At 39.9% G+C, this 15056-nt stretch overlaps 1 protein-coding gene across 7 annotated transcripts in view; it reads left to right on the forward strand.

Annotated features, from left to right (window-relative positions):
* Positions 1-15056, forward strand: part of MYO18A (myosin XVIIIA) — a 572782-nt gene that overhangs the window by 207445 nt on the left and 350281 nt on the right. For 2 of the 7 annotated variants that reach the window (XM_082245147.1, XM_082245143.1), the window contains exon 3: positions 9522-9560. The exons of 2 other annotated variants lie outside the window; for them this stretch is intronic. In XM_082245147.1, coding sequence (XP_082101273.1) covers positions 9522-9560 — 39 coding nt within the window. Of the gene's footprint in view, positions 1-5424; positions 5500-9521; positions 9561-13296; positions 13366-15056 lie in introns of all 7 variants that reach the window. 3 more of the 7 variants (XM_082245141.1, XM_082245142.1, XM_082245144.1) reach the window with 3 other exon arrangements.

Below are 15056 nucleotides of genomic sequence, written 5' to 3' on the forward strand. Positions count from 1 at the left end.
CTGGAGCGTGCCGTCCATCTCTACTCCCGGTCTTTTTATAGGCTGGGATGGCGCCATCTTGGTGTACCTACTTTGCGGCCGAACACGGCGGCCATCTTGGTATACCTATCCCGTAGCCTAGATAATATTTACTCATCATGTGAACTCCCTTCATGCTGTGTTTGCCGTACTTATAAAACAATAATCTTTAATAAAACGACAAGTACGACTAAACATAAATGACTATTGGTAATTAAAATGGAATTAAAAATTTATTAAAATTGAAATGTGCTAAAAGTGATGTGTCTGGTTTAATCGGTAGTGAGCCGATACCCAGTGGTGCCGTGATACAAATAAAAATACTCAAAATAATTTTATTATGGTGACGTTGTGATCTAGTGGTGTGTATTAATTATACTTAATATAATATAAGCTCGTGGGCCCACGTGTCTACGCAAAATAGTGCTAGACTATAAAGAAGGTGCCCATACATATACCAATCTAATCGGTGAGATAGAAATCGTGTTGAAAAATATTTTTGTTTTTTTAAAACCAAGATTAATCTTTTAAAAGGCAATTTCTCAGTAAGTCCATCCGCTGTGCTGTAAGTCCATATCTTTGTAAACTTTGTTATTCTGAACGGGTATGTAGTAAAAATCCATTATAGATCCAAGTTGTTCCAGAGGACCCAATAAATGTTATATAGGGGACCATGTACGATAAATATTCCAAAATAGGTAAAAAATGGTAAAGATATGTATAAAAAATGTGTATACAGGGGAAAAATATACTCAAAAGTATGCCCTCAAAACTGTATCTTTAAAAGACAAGAAGCTGTGATTCGTGAATTTCCATACAAAGGAGGACTAATTCCTAAACATCCTAAAAAACCCTTTAGAATCCTTAAAAAACCTCAGAACCCCAAAAAACCCCCATGCAAAATGAGGGCCTATAGGGAGGTTTATATCAAAATTCAAGGATAAAAGGGGGGTAAAAGGATTAAAAGGAGAAGGACTAAAAAGGAGGACTATAAAAGGAAAAGAAAAGGAAAACAACTTCTTTTATGGCACAAAGCACAGGAAAAATGTATGAGATAAAGGAAACCATCACTTGCACAAGCACTCACGTCACTTATGTGGTGGAGTGCCCCTGTAAATTACAGTATGTAGGCCGCACCACCAGACCCCTATTTGTCCGCATTAGGGAGCACGTAAAGAATATCAGAAAAGGGTTTGAGAAACATAGTCTGTCACGACACTTCAAGTTCCATCATTCCCAAGATCCCACCGTAATGGTTTTTTACGCTATTGACAAAATAAAAAACAACTGGAGAGGAAGTAATAAGAAAATAGATGTGTCAAGAAACGAAACGAAGTGGATATATCAGATGCAGACCCTCCAACCTAAAGGCTTGAATATCGACATAGACTTGAACTGTTTTATTACTGATTTTTAACCTTTTAAGCCTGTGGCCTCCTTTTTTGGGTCCCCCCCCTCCCCCTTTGTTGGATCCTCCCTTGACCTTTTATAGTCCTCCTTTTTAGTCCTTCTCCTTTTAATCCTTTTACCCCCCTTTTATCCTTGAATTTTGATATAAACCTCCCTATAGGCCCTCATTTTGCATGGGGGTTTTTTGGGGTTCTGAGGTTTTTTAAGGATTCTAAAGGGTTTTTTAGGATTTTTAAGGATTTTTAAGGAATTGTTTAGGAATTAGTCCTCCTTTTGTATGGAAATTCACGAATCACAGCCTCTTGTCTTTTAAAGATACAGTTTTGAGGGCATACTTTTGAGTATATTTTTCCCCTGTATACACATTTTTTATACATATCTTTCCCATTTTTTACCATTTTTTACCTATTTTGGAATATTTATCGTACATGGTCCCCTATATAACATTTATTGGGTCCTCTGGAACAACTTGGATCTATAATGGATTTTTACTACATACCCGTTCAGAATAACAAAGTTTACAAAGATATGGACTTACAGCACAGCGGATGGACTTACTGAGAAATTGCCTTTTAAAAGATTAATCTTGGTTTTAAAAAAACAAAAATATTTTTCAACACGATTTCGATCTCACCGATTAGATTGGTATATGTATGGGCACCTTCTTTATAGTCTAGCACTATTTTGCGTAGACACGTGGGCCCACGAGCTTATATTATATTAAGTATAATTAATACACACCACTAGATCACAACGTCACCATAATAAAATTATTTTGAGTATTTTTATTTGTATCACGGCACCACTGGGTATCGGCTCACTACCGATTAAACCAGACACATCACTTTTAGCACATTTCAATTTTAATAAATTTTTAATTCCATTTTAATTACCAATAGTCATTTATGTTTAGTCGTACTTGTCGTTTTATTAAAGATTATTGTTTTATAAGTACGGCAAACACAGCATGAAGGGAGTTCACATGATGAGTAAATATTATCTAGGCTACGGGATAGGTATACCAAGATGGCCGCCGTGTTCGGCCGCAAAGTAGGTACACCAAGATGGCGCCATCCCAGCCTATAAAAAGACCGGGAGTAGAGATGGACGGCACGCTCCAGATGACGTCGTATGACGAAACGCGTAGGGCGTGGTTCACGTACGTCAATACGTCACTTCCGGGAACGGTGGTTTGAGCCGGTGGAACGCGAAAGCAGGCCGGCGAACACCTCTCCAAGCTGATAGTGAACTCCCTAACTGTGAGTGGATGCTACGTTTGTTTGTCTGGACATAACATATGCTACGCAATGGAGGCTTATCCTTTATTTTAGTGACCGAAGAAGTGTCGAGGTATCGGCCAAAAGAGTGTGGTAAGCAGCGGTGTTTTCGGTGAATCACCTACCGACACCATACTTTGTTTGATTTCTTAATCACTACACGGGGTTTTGGCAATATCAGCACTCGGCACTTTATTTGTATAAGTATATGCATAACATATGATGTTTACAGTATGGTACACTAGGCACAGCCCATAAACAGCACGTAGCACTTTATATAATTTATTGCGTGCACCTTAGCACTATATGCACCTTTCTATTTTGCACATGCACGTTTTATAAGTGGTAGCGCCGGTCCCAACATTTTTGCAATTCTTTCTATTTTACTACCTCAGAGGTAGGTTGGAGGCAGCTTACACCACCTTTTTAAACTTTTTAAGCCTGATTCAGTATACGGAAAACTCCATAGCGCTGGTATACATTCCTTTTTTCTATATCTGTCAGCCTGACAAGTCACAGTATTTCACGGTCCATTGATTAGCACAGGACCCGTTCTAATAGGAGCGACACAAGTCGCTCCGACTTAGAAAAAGGGTCCTGTACTACTTTGGGGCGACCTCAGAGCGACTTGCATAGACTTCCATTATGTGAAGTCTCTGCAAGTCGCGCCGAAGTCGCGGTGCAAGCGACTTCACAGGTCGCCCCCCAAAGTCGTGTCGCGCTAGTCTGAATGGGCTCTTAAGGGTGGCTTCTTCTGAACTTTCAGTCAAGCACATTCTGTCTGAAAGGCAGCAGGCTTGTGTTCATTATAACAGTTTAACATCAATTTGGGACCCTTCTGCAATCATTGAATTCACTAAAGTGTATATTTGACCTGCAGTTAATGTCCTCCTATGTGGCATTTGATCTGCTTCAAGTGAGTTTTGCATTCCTATAGACTTGTATGGGAGAGTGAATCCTGTTTGAAGCAAGCAAAAGTCAGTTGACACCGGCCGTCCTCAGCACCTCAAACTTGCAGTATAATTTTAAAAATGTACATACCAAAGTTACCTTTATTAAACCAACCTGTAAAATATAATTAGTATGGTCGTAGGTTCAGGAATTTTAAGTTGTCTGCAGGTTGTGATTTTTCTCAAAAAAGCTTGGCTCTGCCACCTCCAGCTTTTCAAGCCTTCATGGTGGTGCCTTCTAGTCTCAATGTCTACTTGGATATGCAGGTGATGATAGGCAAAACCAAGTTTAAGATTTTAATTAAACTTACAGGAGTAAAAGAGTACTTGGTTGTTTTGCCCATTATGTCTTTGAGGATGGGATTGGGATGTAAAATCACAAAAACTCTGTTCGGGAAGGCAGCGTTGTACTTGTACTAGAAGGACATTTGTTTGTTTAGGTGTTGAGCCATAGGTGCCCTGATGATGGTTCCTAGATATCTTCTGCAGGCTCATATTCCCAGACAAGTGACCTTTGGAGCAGGAGCTATTATCCTGTCTCTCTACTCAATGTGTCTGTTGGGGAAGCTTTTCAGGAATAACTGGAGGACATTGTCACTGTCTTTTTTAATACATGATTCATTTCCTCCTCGGGGACTCATTTCTTTAATTAGAGAGCCCCACTGGATATCTTTTATTAATACAATTTAAACAAGGACTTTTGTGTATCTCTTAAGGCTTCTACATCACAATGTCTCCACATTAAATACTGTATTTTCTGGCGTATAAGACTACTTTTGAACCTCAAAATAATCGCCCAAAAATTGGGGGTCGTCTTATACGCCGAGTATAATATCTCCAAGGTAACCTAAGTATAAGTTTTACCGGTAGATGAAAATTAGGGGGGTCATCTTATACGCCCAGTCGTCTTATACAACGGAAAATACGGGTATTTTATTACCAAAATATATTTTTAAGAGGCAGGCAAGGTTCCACTGTTCCCAGTAGAATTACTAGCAAGTCCTCAAGTTCAAATCCTCAAATGGTTGGACAATAATGGACTTTTGTTGTGTGCTATACGACGCGGGTTGCCAAGCTAAATATTTTTGATCAATATGACTCCAGAACCATTACAAGTCAGTATATTATTGCGTTTCAAAACTTGCTGTTCTAAGCCTGTAATGAATGATGAGGGTGGTCTGATCTATGGAATCAATCTGATGTTTGCTTTTTCATTTGTAACCACTAGTTGACATCTAATTGGTTGATGTGGTTAACATGAACTGCTTTCACTTTGGGAGGGGGGGGGGTGAGTTTAAGATTGGGGATTCTAATCCAATTTGTTTGTTTGGTTAACAGTACTTTTGACACAGTGAGAAATGTTCACAAATTATCTATTAACAAATTAACTAAGTACGTCTTTGTATTGCCTCCCTGCATCATCACATGATCTGAATTGTTTTTTTCCTCCTCCAGATAGACATTTCTTAAAACTCATGGACACACTTTAGTTTTGTAGAGTAGTAGTATAGTAGAGATTTTTGACGAGTGGAGGGAAGTCACAGCATTATGTATGTTGCAGTATGTATGCTCATAGTAAAGTTGTGTTCGGTCATTGCACACTGCGTCTATTCTGCACTGTCTCTCTATTTATATCTATATACATTATCTGCAGTGTTTGTCAGTGTTACATTGAGTTGCCTACTTCCTCTTTGATGATGGTGGGGGGGCTGTTGGGTAGCTGTAGCTTTGGCATATTAGATGAATACTAATATAAATTTGACCTCTAGGCCCCAAGTACTGTTATCCAACGGACTCCATCAGACGAAGCACAGAAGCGCCTGGAAAGGATCTTCATGGCATCTGTAAATAAAATTTTTAGTTTTTCTTTTCTATTACAGTCTGCATATCCAACGCTGTTTTCTAGCTTCTGCCCATCAGTACAATCGAATGAAGCCAGTTTGCATGGCTGGTTATAATATATTCAAGTCTTCAGAACTTGTGCTTTTTATCCTTTTGTTGGCTTTATTTGTGCTCCCAAAATGTGATGGTATATTTGGTGTCATCTCTGTGGTGTAAGAATCTTTTTAATTGTCTAAACTTTTAGACATTGTCGTATACAGTATACTGCCATGAATGTACAGTATCAAGCATTTCAGTTCAGGTTCCTGTTCTTATTTTTAACTTTTTTTTTTTTTGTTGAGTGTTTGCTTAGCTCTCTTTAACGCCTTTTGCACAAGTGTTTGGGCGTATTTAGATGCATTCATGCTTATCAAGTGTTTTAGCTTCAATGGATTCCGTTAGCCAGAATATTTTTTATTCTGGCCAATGGAGTTGGTGCTTCATTCACTTCAATGGCCAGAATAAATGAATAATTTAGACTTTCTTGCATCCATATTGTGTCTGTATGTGTCCAGCTTGAGCTGCTGGACTGAACACGTGGTAAGTTGTGTTTACAGGCATGAGTGCATTAAAAAATGCAGGGTTTTCATGGGCAGAGACACAACTCTGCTCCGTATATATTCTATATTTTTTTTACTTCAAACGCAGGACCCCAGTTCTGAATGCGATGCCCATGTTTATTTGTATGGTGTTGCATACAGATGTGTACACATCTGAATGCTGCATTTTGTATGGCTGTGTGAATGAATCCAAAAGTTCCTCTCTTCTAGAGCTGGTGATGGGTTTTCAGTATATACATTGGCAGGCCAAAGCTACAAATGAAATTCTTTTGGTTAAAAACTCTTTGATTACTAAAGTTCCAGAAAGGGAGACAGAAGTGGCTTCCAATGAAGGTTTCACCACTTGCCGACTAGCCGCCATAGCATTGCATTTTTTTTCAATGAATGTGTTCTCTGATTGAACAGAGGTGGAAAGTAGAAATGATGACGTCATAATCTTCACCTTGTCCAAGTGGAGAACCGCTCTTCTACACAGCCCTATCTGGCAGAGCAGGTGACCCAAATTTCCTCTGCTGGAGTTGGGTAACACCTAAGGGCTGGTTCACACCCAAACCCCCTGGTTTGTACTGTGGCGTAAACAGTGTTGATGCCCTGATTTCAGATGCTTACACTGTGTACAGTAAAAAAAAAAAAAAATTTAATGTTTTGATGAATACAGAGCTGTATAATTTGTGTCTCTTGTATGCTTGATGTTCAGCTTTAACATCAGTGATATAGGCCTGTGAAAAATGAATGGCTTGTTAAGGTCCAAACATTGTAGGTAACATTCGGGAGGCAACACAGCTCAATACCTTGCCCAAAGAAGGCAGAAGTATGTATTGTGCTGTTCGTTTCCCTATGTCCTTTCAGGATTTGCATTGGGGGTTACTTGGCAGGTGCAAAATACATCTGGCAAGCATACTAGCACATTATGTGAATCTTACCTTAGAACGAAGTCTTCAAGCGGTGTGCTGTCACTGCTGACAAGGCTTCCTTCTTCACCCGGTCCTCTTTCCGTGTTTGCAGGCTCCGGCTGTGTGAGTGGCCGAAGCTGCGATGATGTCACTCGTGGGGAGCCACAGTTTACAGCACAAGACTCGCAAGGAATGACTTGGGTGGCCGTTTCTTCAGAGCGCATGTGGCAGTGACGTCTCCTGGTGCATGTACAGTAAATATCTCCTAACTAGTGCACGTTTAGGAGATATTTACAGTACCTATAGGTAGGCCTTATTGTAGGCTTACGTATAGGTAAAAATTATGCATGGGAGTTTACTCCCACTTTAAAGTCAAGCCCTCTTGTGGCACGTTGTCACTGCTGACAAGGCTTCCATCATCATCCGGTCTTCCTTCTGGGTTCACCGGCTCCAGCTGTTTGAATGGCCCAGCTGCGATGAATTCACTCCCGCACAATGCGCACGGGAGTAACAGCCACGGGACAGAGCTCTGAAGGGACAGCATATTCAGTATGTCATCCCTTCAGATCGCAATACTCATGCCCTGGTGACGCTGCAGAAATAGTGAATATCTCCTGAACAGTGCATATTTAGGAAATATTCCTTGTACCTACAGGTAAGTGTTATTTTAAGCTTACCTGTAGGTAAAAGTCACTAAGAGGTCACGGTGTTTACTACTGCTTTACCTAATTAAACTCCAGTCAAAGCAAAAATTTATTTTTTTCTGGGTTTGAAGTCGAAGCTCTATTGTTATGTTGATTTCCCATTGAAATTTTAAGCTTCTGCGTCTCAATGCTGAAACAAAGCAGAGAGGAAGACAAAACATAATGGTTTATGACTGGTACAAGTTATATGCGCTGCCTTTCATGTGTATTTGTATTCCCTAACTTTAAATTCTGCATTGGACTACAGGATTATAGAAAATCATAAAAGCTGATTCTGTTGTCACTCAGCCCTGAAAATTGAAATCCCGATTGCTTGAATGAGTTCCATGTTTATGCATATGTGGCATCATCTAGCCAGATCGCAACTCTTGGATTCTGTTGTTGGAACCTCACAGAATTTCAAAATTTAGCCAACTTAGTTAAAAAAAAAAAAAAAACTGGGTAACAAAACTAGCCAAGTTAAATTGTAGCACATGCAGTAAGCATTCGCTCTAATATTTGCTTATTCAAAAAACGTAAATAATTTTATAAGCCTTTCATGATAGTAGTTATCACCCTGGATGGCCTGCTTTTGGCTGTTCATGAGTTATGCAGGCATTTATTTTATATGCATCAACAGCTCTTACTTCAGCGTTTAATGTAATGTTTGGTGACAGCATGCTCTGAAAATGTTGATGACTCTTTGTTACGGCTATATCTATAATAAGTGTATGTCTGTTTATCTGCTTTTATATGGAAGAAGTTATTGCAGGCCTGTCTGTTACAGCTGTCTAAAGAACAGTTTCCATATACTTAGCATTGCAGTACTTGGCTCAGTTACTCACCATTTGCTGCAGCTTGAATGACTTTAGAATAAACATGCTGCTTACTGTGTTGTCACTTGACCATTGTTACAGCTGGACATAGGCTGCTTATTCTTTCATGGTTTACAGAATACTTTATTAAAATAACATGTTACCTCTGTTGTGATATAGCTGAAAATAACCAATAGGAAAGCAGCCCTTGGCAGTTTGGCATGTAGAGAATGCTGAAAGGTTATTCTAATTTTCTAATTTATCTGTTGCGGGTTATGGTATATCTCTGCATGCTCATTGATGCACAGTTTCCATATACAGTAAACCCCCGCTCCATCGCGGTTCAGTTTTTGCGGTCCTGGTATATTGCGTTTTTTTTTTGTAATGTTATTTTACTATATAAATCATTAAAAATGAAATATTTTTGTGTTTTCCATAGCTCTTGCTCTGTCTCTCAGTATCTTTTATGTGTCTAAATGAGTTTCTATTGTTTTAAAAGTGTGTTTTAAAGACCTTAAAATGCTTTTACACGTACAGTGACAGTAAAAAAATCATGCCTACAATGCATTTTAGTAGGGTTTTTCTATTTCGCGGATTTTCACTTTTGGCGGCTGGGTCCGGAACGTAACCCCCGCAATGGAGGGGGGTTTACTGTAAACACTAACAGCATTTAAAACCTGACGGACATTCTACCTCCTCCCTACTATATCCAAATAAAAAACAAAAACAAAAAAACATTTCGGCTGAAGTGGGGCTAGTATTCCAGTTTTGAATAAATCTAGCTTTGAAAATGCGTCCCTACATTAGGTCCTGCTTCCTTATTATCAGATGAGAGAAGAAGACATCCCTTTCTCTGATTTTGATGAACAATGATGCCACGTACTTGTGCTTTCCTGTACCTTGTAAATAGAATCACACTTGTGATATCAGCATTCCTGGTAATAGTTGCCTACAGTGTTCCATCTGCTTCTCTGGTATCTGACGTTTTCTCTGGTTGCTCATCTTTGCTTTCTTTCATCTTCTTGCTGTCGTAGCTGGAACCAGCAGTCTCTAGCTCTTCTCCTCAGAACCAGGTACTGTACCCCCAGGATCTGTCTGCCAACCCAGCCTCGTCTCCTGTCCACATCTGGGCTGGTGTCTGTGCGCGTGTGTCATGCTGGAGTGTAAGGCTCTCTTCACATGTCCTTCCTGTCCATCACTAACCTCCACCCATCCCAGCCTTTCCCTTCTGCATGATGTGCACCGTAACTCTTTCCTGGTGACTTGGGACATTCACACACTGCAAAATCCAACAAGAAATTGGCTTTGTTGTTGCTGGGTTTTACTGCACATCAATAATATTGCAGAAATAGTAATAAAGAATCTTGTACTGGGGGAAATATGGTATCTGCTATTGCTGAACGTATTACCAAGAGCCATATTGTTTTTTTTTTTTTTTTTTTTTTTTTTTCTTTTGGTTGCCTTTTGGTTTCAGTACTTAGTTGCTGACCCAGAACAAGCATGCAGATTAGAAATCCCAGATTGGATGTATAGCTCTTGATGGGCTTAATTATTCTGTATTAAAACCCATGATGGCCAGACCACCAACATTTTGAAAAGGAACGACTAGCAGTCGCAGCCTACATATTCTCCCTGTATGGGTTTCTTTTAAATCAAGTCTAAGGCCTCTTTCACACGCGTGAGAATAAAAAAAAAAAAAAAAAGCCGTGTTTAAAAGCAATAAAGAAATTTAAAAAGGGAAAAAAAAAGCCATATTTGTAGTCTTGATTTTAAGTTTTCTGGTCTATATGCACATGAGATATTGCTGCATTTATTACTAAGCGCTGGGTGATTGAGTCATAAGGCAATTCTTAGCACTCAGTCCTTCTTTACATATTTGTAGTCTTGTTGCATTTTTTTCCCGTTATTTTTCCTTTTTTTTTCTTTTCTTTTGTATGGATCTGGACATTGGTGCATTATTGTCTATGAAAAAAATGCACCTAGCTGCGTAATGATACATAATGCAGCAATGCAATCAGAGCCATAAAAAAAAAAAGAAAAAAAAAAAAAAGTTTACATTTTGAGTACAGTAATTTTAAAACCCATATACTACATATATATGAGTGTATAGGCGTACATTGTATTGTACCACTCGCAGTAAGAGTTTTATGCATGGATACAAGGTTTATGAGCATGTACGGATCATAAACTTGTGGTTTTTACTCAGGATCCTTCTGCCAGGAAGATCCTGCAGTTAAACATCACTAAATTATTACACCCGTGTATAAGAGGCCTTATATGTTCTTTACATGGCCTATATTTTTTATTGTCCAGATTGACTTGCAGAACTGTGAATACTAAAATGTTACCAAGTCATTTATCGTAAAAAAAATGCCTTGTGCATGCCTGTGTTTTAATAACAATACTAAGAAAAGAAAATGTGTAACTGTTACATACTTGTATGGTCTATATACATAACCTTCTGACAGATATTCTCATGTTTGTTTTTATGGTTCAAGTTTCAATGTTGGTACTTTAATTTTCCCAATAAATGCAGACTTTTAGACTTTCTGAAACATACATCTGTTTTAGGGCTTTTAGGTGGCCTGGAGTGGAAAAACTCATTGTACTCTGCTCTTTCCTGTTTCTTATCCTCTTTCCTGTTTCGTCTCCTATCTATTGATGCGCTCCTTTAGTTCTACCTACAACTCTACCTCCCCTCCTCTCCTCTTTGTAGGGGACCCCTTCTATTCTCTGTCTGCATCTTCTTGCATAGATTCCAATATCCCCTTCTTGCTGATAAAGTACAAATACAGGTGCATCTCACAAAATTAGAATATCATCAAAAAGTTTATTTATTTCAGTTCAAAAAGGGAAACTCCTAAATTTTACATAGATACGTTACACACAGAGTAATATATTTCAAGCATTTCTTTATTTTAACTTGGATTATTATGGCTTACAGCTAGTGAAATCCAAAATTCAGTATCTCAGAAAATTTGAATATTACATAAGACCAATAAAAAAAAAAAAAAAGGATTTTTAATAAAGAAATGTTGGCTTACTAGAAAGTATGTCCATGTACACTATAGTATGCACTCAATACTTGGTCGGGGCTCCTTTTGCATGAATTACTGCATCAATTCAGCGTGGCGTGGAGGCGATCAGCCTGTTGCACTGCTGAGGTTTTATGGAAGCCCAGGTTGCTTTGATAGTGGCCTTCAGCTCATCTGCATTGTTGGGTCTGGTGTCTCTCCTTTTCCTCTTGACAATACCCCACAGATTCTCTATGGGGTTTAGGTCAGATGAATTTGCTGGCCAATCAAGCACAGTGATGCCATGATCATTAAACCAGGTATTGGTGCTTTTGGCAGTGTGGGCAGGTGCCAATTCCTGCCGGAAAATGAAATCAGCATCTCCATAAAGCTGGTCAGCAGAGTGCTTCAGAATTTCCTGGTAGAGGGCTGCACTGACTTTGGGCTTGATAAAAGCACAGTGGACCAACACTAGCAGATGACATAGCTATCCAAATTACCAGACTGTGGAAAATGTTGCATTTCATTTGGAAATCAAGGTCCCAGAGTCTGGAGGAAGAGTGGAGAGGCACAGAATCCAAGTTGCATGAGGTCCAGTGAGAGGTTTCGACAGTCAGTGATGATTTGGGGAGCCATGTCATCTGCTGGTGTTGGTCCACTGTGTTTTATCAAGTCCAAAGTCAGCACAGCCCTCTACTAGGAAATTCTAAAGCACTTCATGCTTCCCTCTCCTGACTAGCTTCGTGGAGATAGGGTATTGTCAAGAGGAGGTTGAGAGACACCAGACCCAATAATGTGGATGAGCCGCAGGCTGCTATCAAAGCAACCTGGGCTTCCATAACACCTCAGCAGTGCCACAAGCTGATCGCCTCTATGCCACACCACATTGATGCAGGAATTCATGCAAAAGGAGCCTCGACCAAGTATTGAGTGCATACTATACTGTACATGGACATACTTTTCAGTAAGCCAACATTTCTGTAACAAAAATATGAGTTCCACTTTTTGAATTGAATTACTGAAATAAACTTTTTGATGATAGTCTAGTTTTGTGAGATGCGCATGTATATCTCTCTACTCCCAAGCTCTCCCCCTCCTTTTCACAAATGTACTACCTGACATAATTGTGTGGATGTCAGACCACTTCCAAAACGAAATCTTTCAAAAACTGACCCTGTCAGCACTACCTGGTTTGAAAAAAAGTTGATTGTTCGGTCGACTTTTGTGGAAGGAGACAGGGTGAAAACTGACTGCATCCAGTCAGATACAGCCACTGTTTGGGTATTTTGACAGTTGAGTACAGGTTTAGAATAAGAATAGCTGACAGAGGGCGGATTTGTGCATCCATGCAGTTTAGCGTGGATCAATGAATCGGTTACATTCCTATTTGTTTGGCAAATAAAAATCAGTGAGTACATGGTTAACTTAGGAATCACATTTTTGGAGTCATCTCAAAGCCGTAGCAAAGTGCCTATTCTTTAAAATTGGCTACATGATATAACTAAGGACCTCTGGTATAACAACAATCAGTCTTCTGTTTCAGTCATGTTTTTCCATCTGCATTTTTATATTTAGTTCTGTTTTGTTAAAATTATTCATACATCTGATTTACTCCCTTCACCATAGATTAAGTTTAAGTTATCATGTTCTAGTTGTTTTCCCGTTTGCTGCAGTGTAGATGATACAACCTGCATTTCAGCATCGGTGAAATTAGAATTTTTACTAGCTTCTTGTGGCTCCTGGACTGGCTATACAATAAACCACTAACTAGACTTGCTTGCCTTCCTTTTGCCAGTCGGCCTCACATGGTGCCACGGAAGATACCCCAGCTTCGCCTCTGAGCTCACCCGGTGCTCTGCCTCAGGTTGGCTGGTGATGTGTTTTGCAGTTGTTTTGTTGTGTGTTCATGTCTATCCTGAAATTACATGATCCATGATAGCAGGTTAGTCGTTACATTATCATATCCATTGTCCATTTTCCAATGATTATTCCAGAGACAATTATTCCTTTGCAGAACTGCAAAATTTAAGCTCTACAACTATTTCAGGCTGACTATAGCATGCAGGATGGTAAGGAACTTAAATGTGCCAAATCAATAAGATTTAAAGACTACAGCCAGCCATACATGGACTGAAATTCAAACTTGTTCAACAGGGACTGTCCGTATTTCGATTCATGTAGCGGCTAGTTGGTTGTATACAAGTTGATCAATCTGTCAGGTGTTTCCCGAATGATTAGTGCCGCCGACTATAGCCGGCAACACTAATTATTGTATTTTGCCGGGGAGGATGCTCACCACTAGCAGTGGGAGTGATTCCCCAATTCACGTAGAATGTGTGGATGGGGAAATCCGTTCAAATTAATCCTATATGGCCAGCCACCCACTGGTGCAGTTGGTTCTGCACTCCTGTGACCCATTTCAGCTGGCAGCTAAAGCGCGCTGCCGGCTGACGTCACTCTGCCAGTCCAGGCTGGATCCACCCACATGCCTGGATTGGCAGCTGAGCCAGCTGCCCCCTTCCTTCCCAAACTCCAGTGAGTGCAGGAGGGGCAGGGCAGAGAGCTGTTTACTGACAGTCACAGCCCTCTACTCAGAGCAAAGGGGAAGAACTAGAAGTGTTCAGTGGTGTTTGATCATACAGTTCTCACTGCAGAGGCAGCAGGGGACGGATGCAACATCAAATGAATGCTACATCCACCTAGGTGAGTATATAAGGTTTTGTTTTTTTTTTAGAAAAACTTAGTTCTCTTTTAATGTGGTAACAGAGGTCACCTGGTGTGACACGTTGAACCCTATATCATACACCACCAGCATTATAGGTTAGGCAAGCCATTCTCAGCCAAGGTTCCTTCAGAGTATGGTAGTTCCTTGAACTGTAGCTGACTGACCTCCCATCTGAAGGTGCCTCCTTAGTACCAGGACAAAACAACTTTGCAGAACCATTGGCATGAAATCAACAATTGTTTTAGCTGTCCAAAATAGTTGTTCTGACCACCAATGCAGGAGGCATTCCTCTATGGTAAAAAGGTTGAGGGTCTGGTTTAGGCAGCAAGACACGGTCAGCTGTAGTGTCTTCTGGGTTAAAGAGGTTGTAAAGTCCCATAACACAATTACTTGTATTATCTCTGTTTTTGCAAGATATAAAGTGCATTGTGTGTGTTTCTTTTAAAATATTATCCTAAATACCTTTTTTCACAGCTCCTCTGTGGAGTCACATGATCTCCCCCTGCCCTGCTTCCTCGATCTAAGAACAGCAGTGGGAGGGGCTAAGATTCCCCAGTGATGCCAGCCAGCAGATCATGTGACCACACAGAGAAGTTGTGCAAAAAGGTATTTGGGATCATCATTTAAAAAAAAAAAAAATTACATACTACTGTAAATATCTTGCTAAAACAAAGAAGATTTAAGTTGTGGTATGTAATGCATTGGAATAGAGGCAGGAGGAGCTTGGAGGAGATCGGCTCTTCAGACACAAACTGGAGCTGACAGGCAAGGAGAGGGAGGGGGGAGAGGAAGAGACACTCAGAGCACAGCGGATGACGGAGGCACGTAAA

The sequence above is a fragment of the Pelophylax lessonae genome (assembly GCF_965119305.1).
Source record: "Pelophylax lessonae genome assembly, chromosome: 2".
NCBI classification, from domain to species: Eukaryota; Metazoa; Chordata; class Amphibia; order Anura; family Ranidae; genus Pelophylax; species Pelophylax lessonae.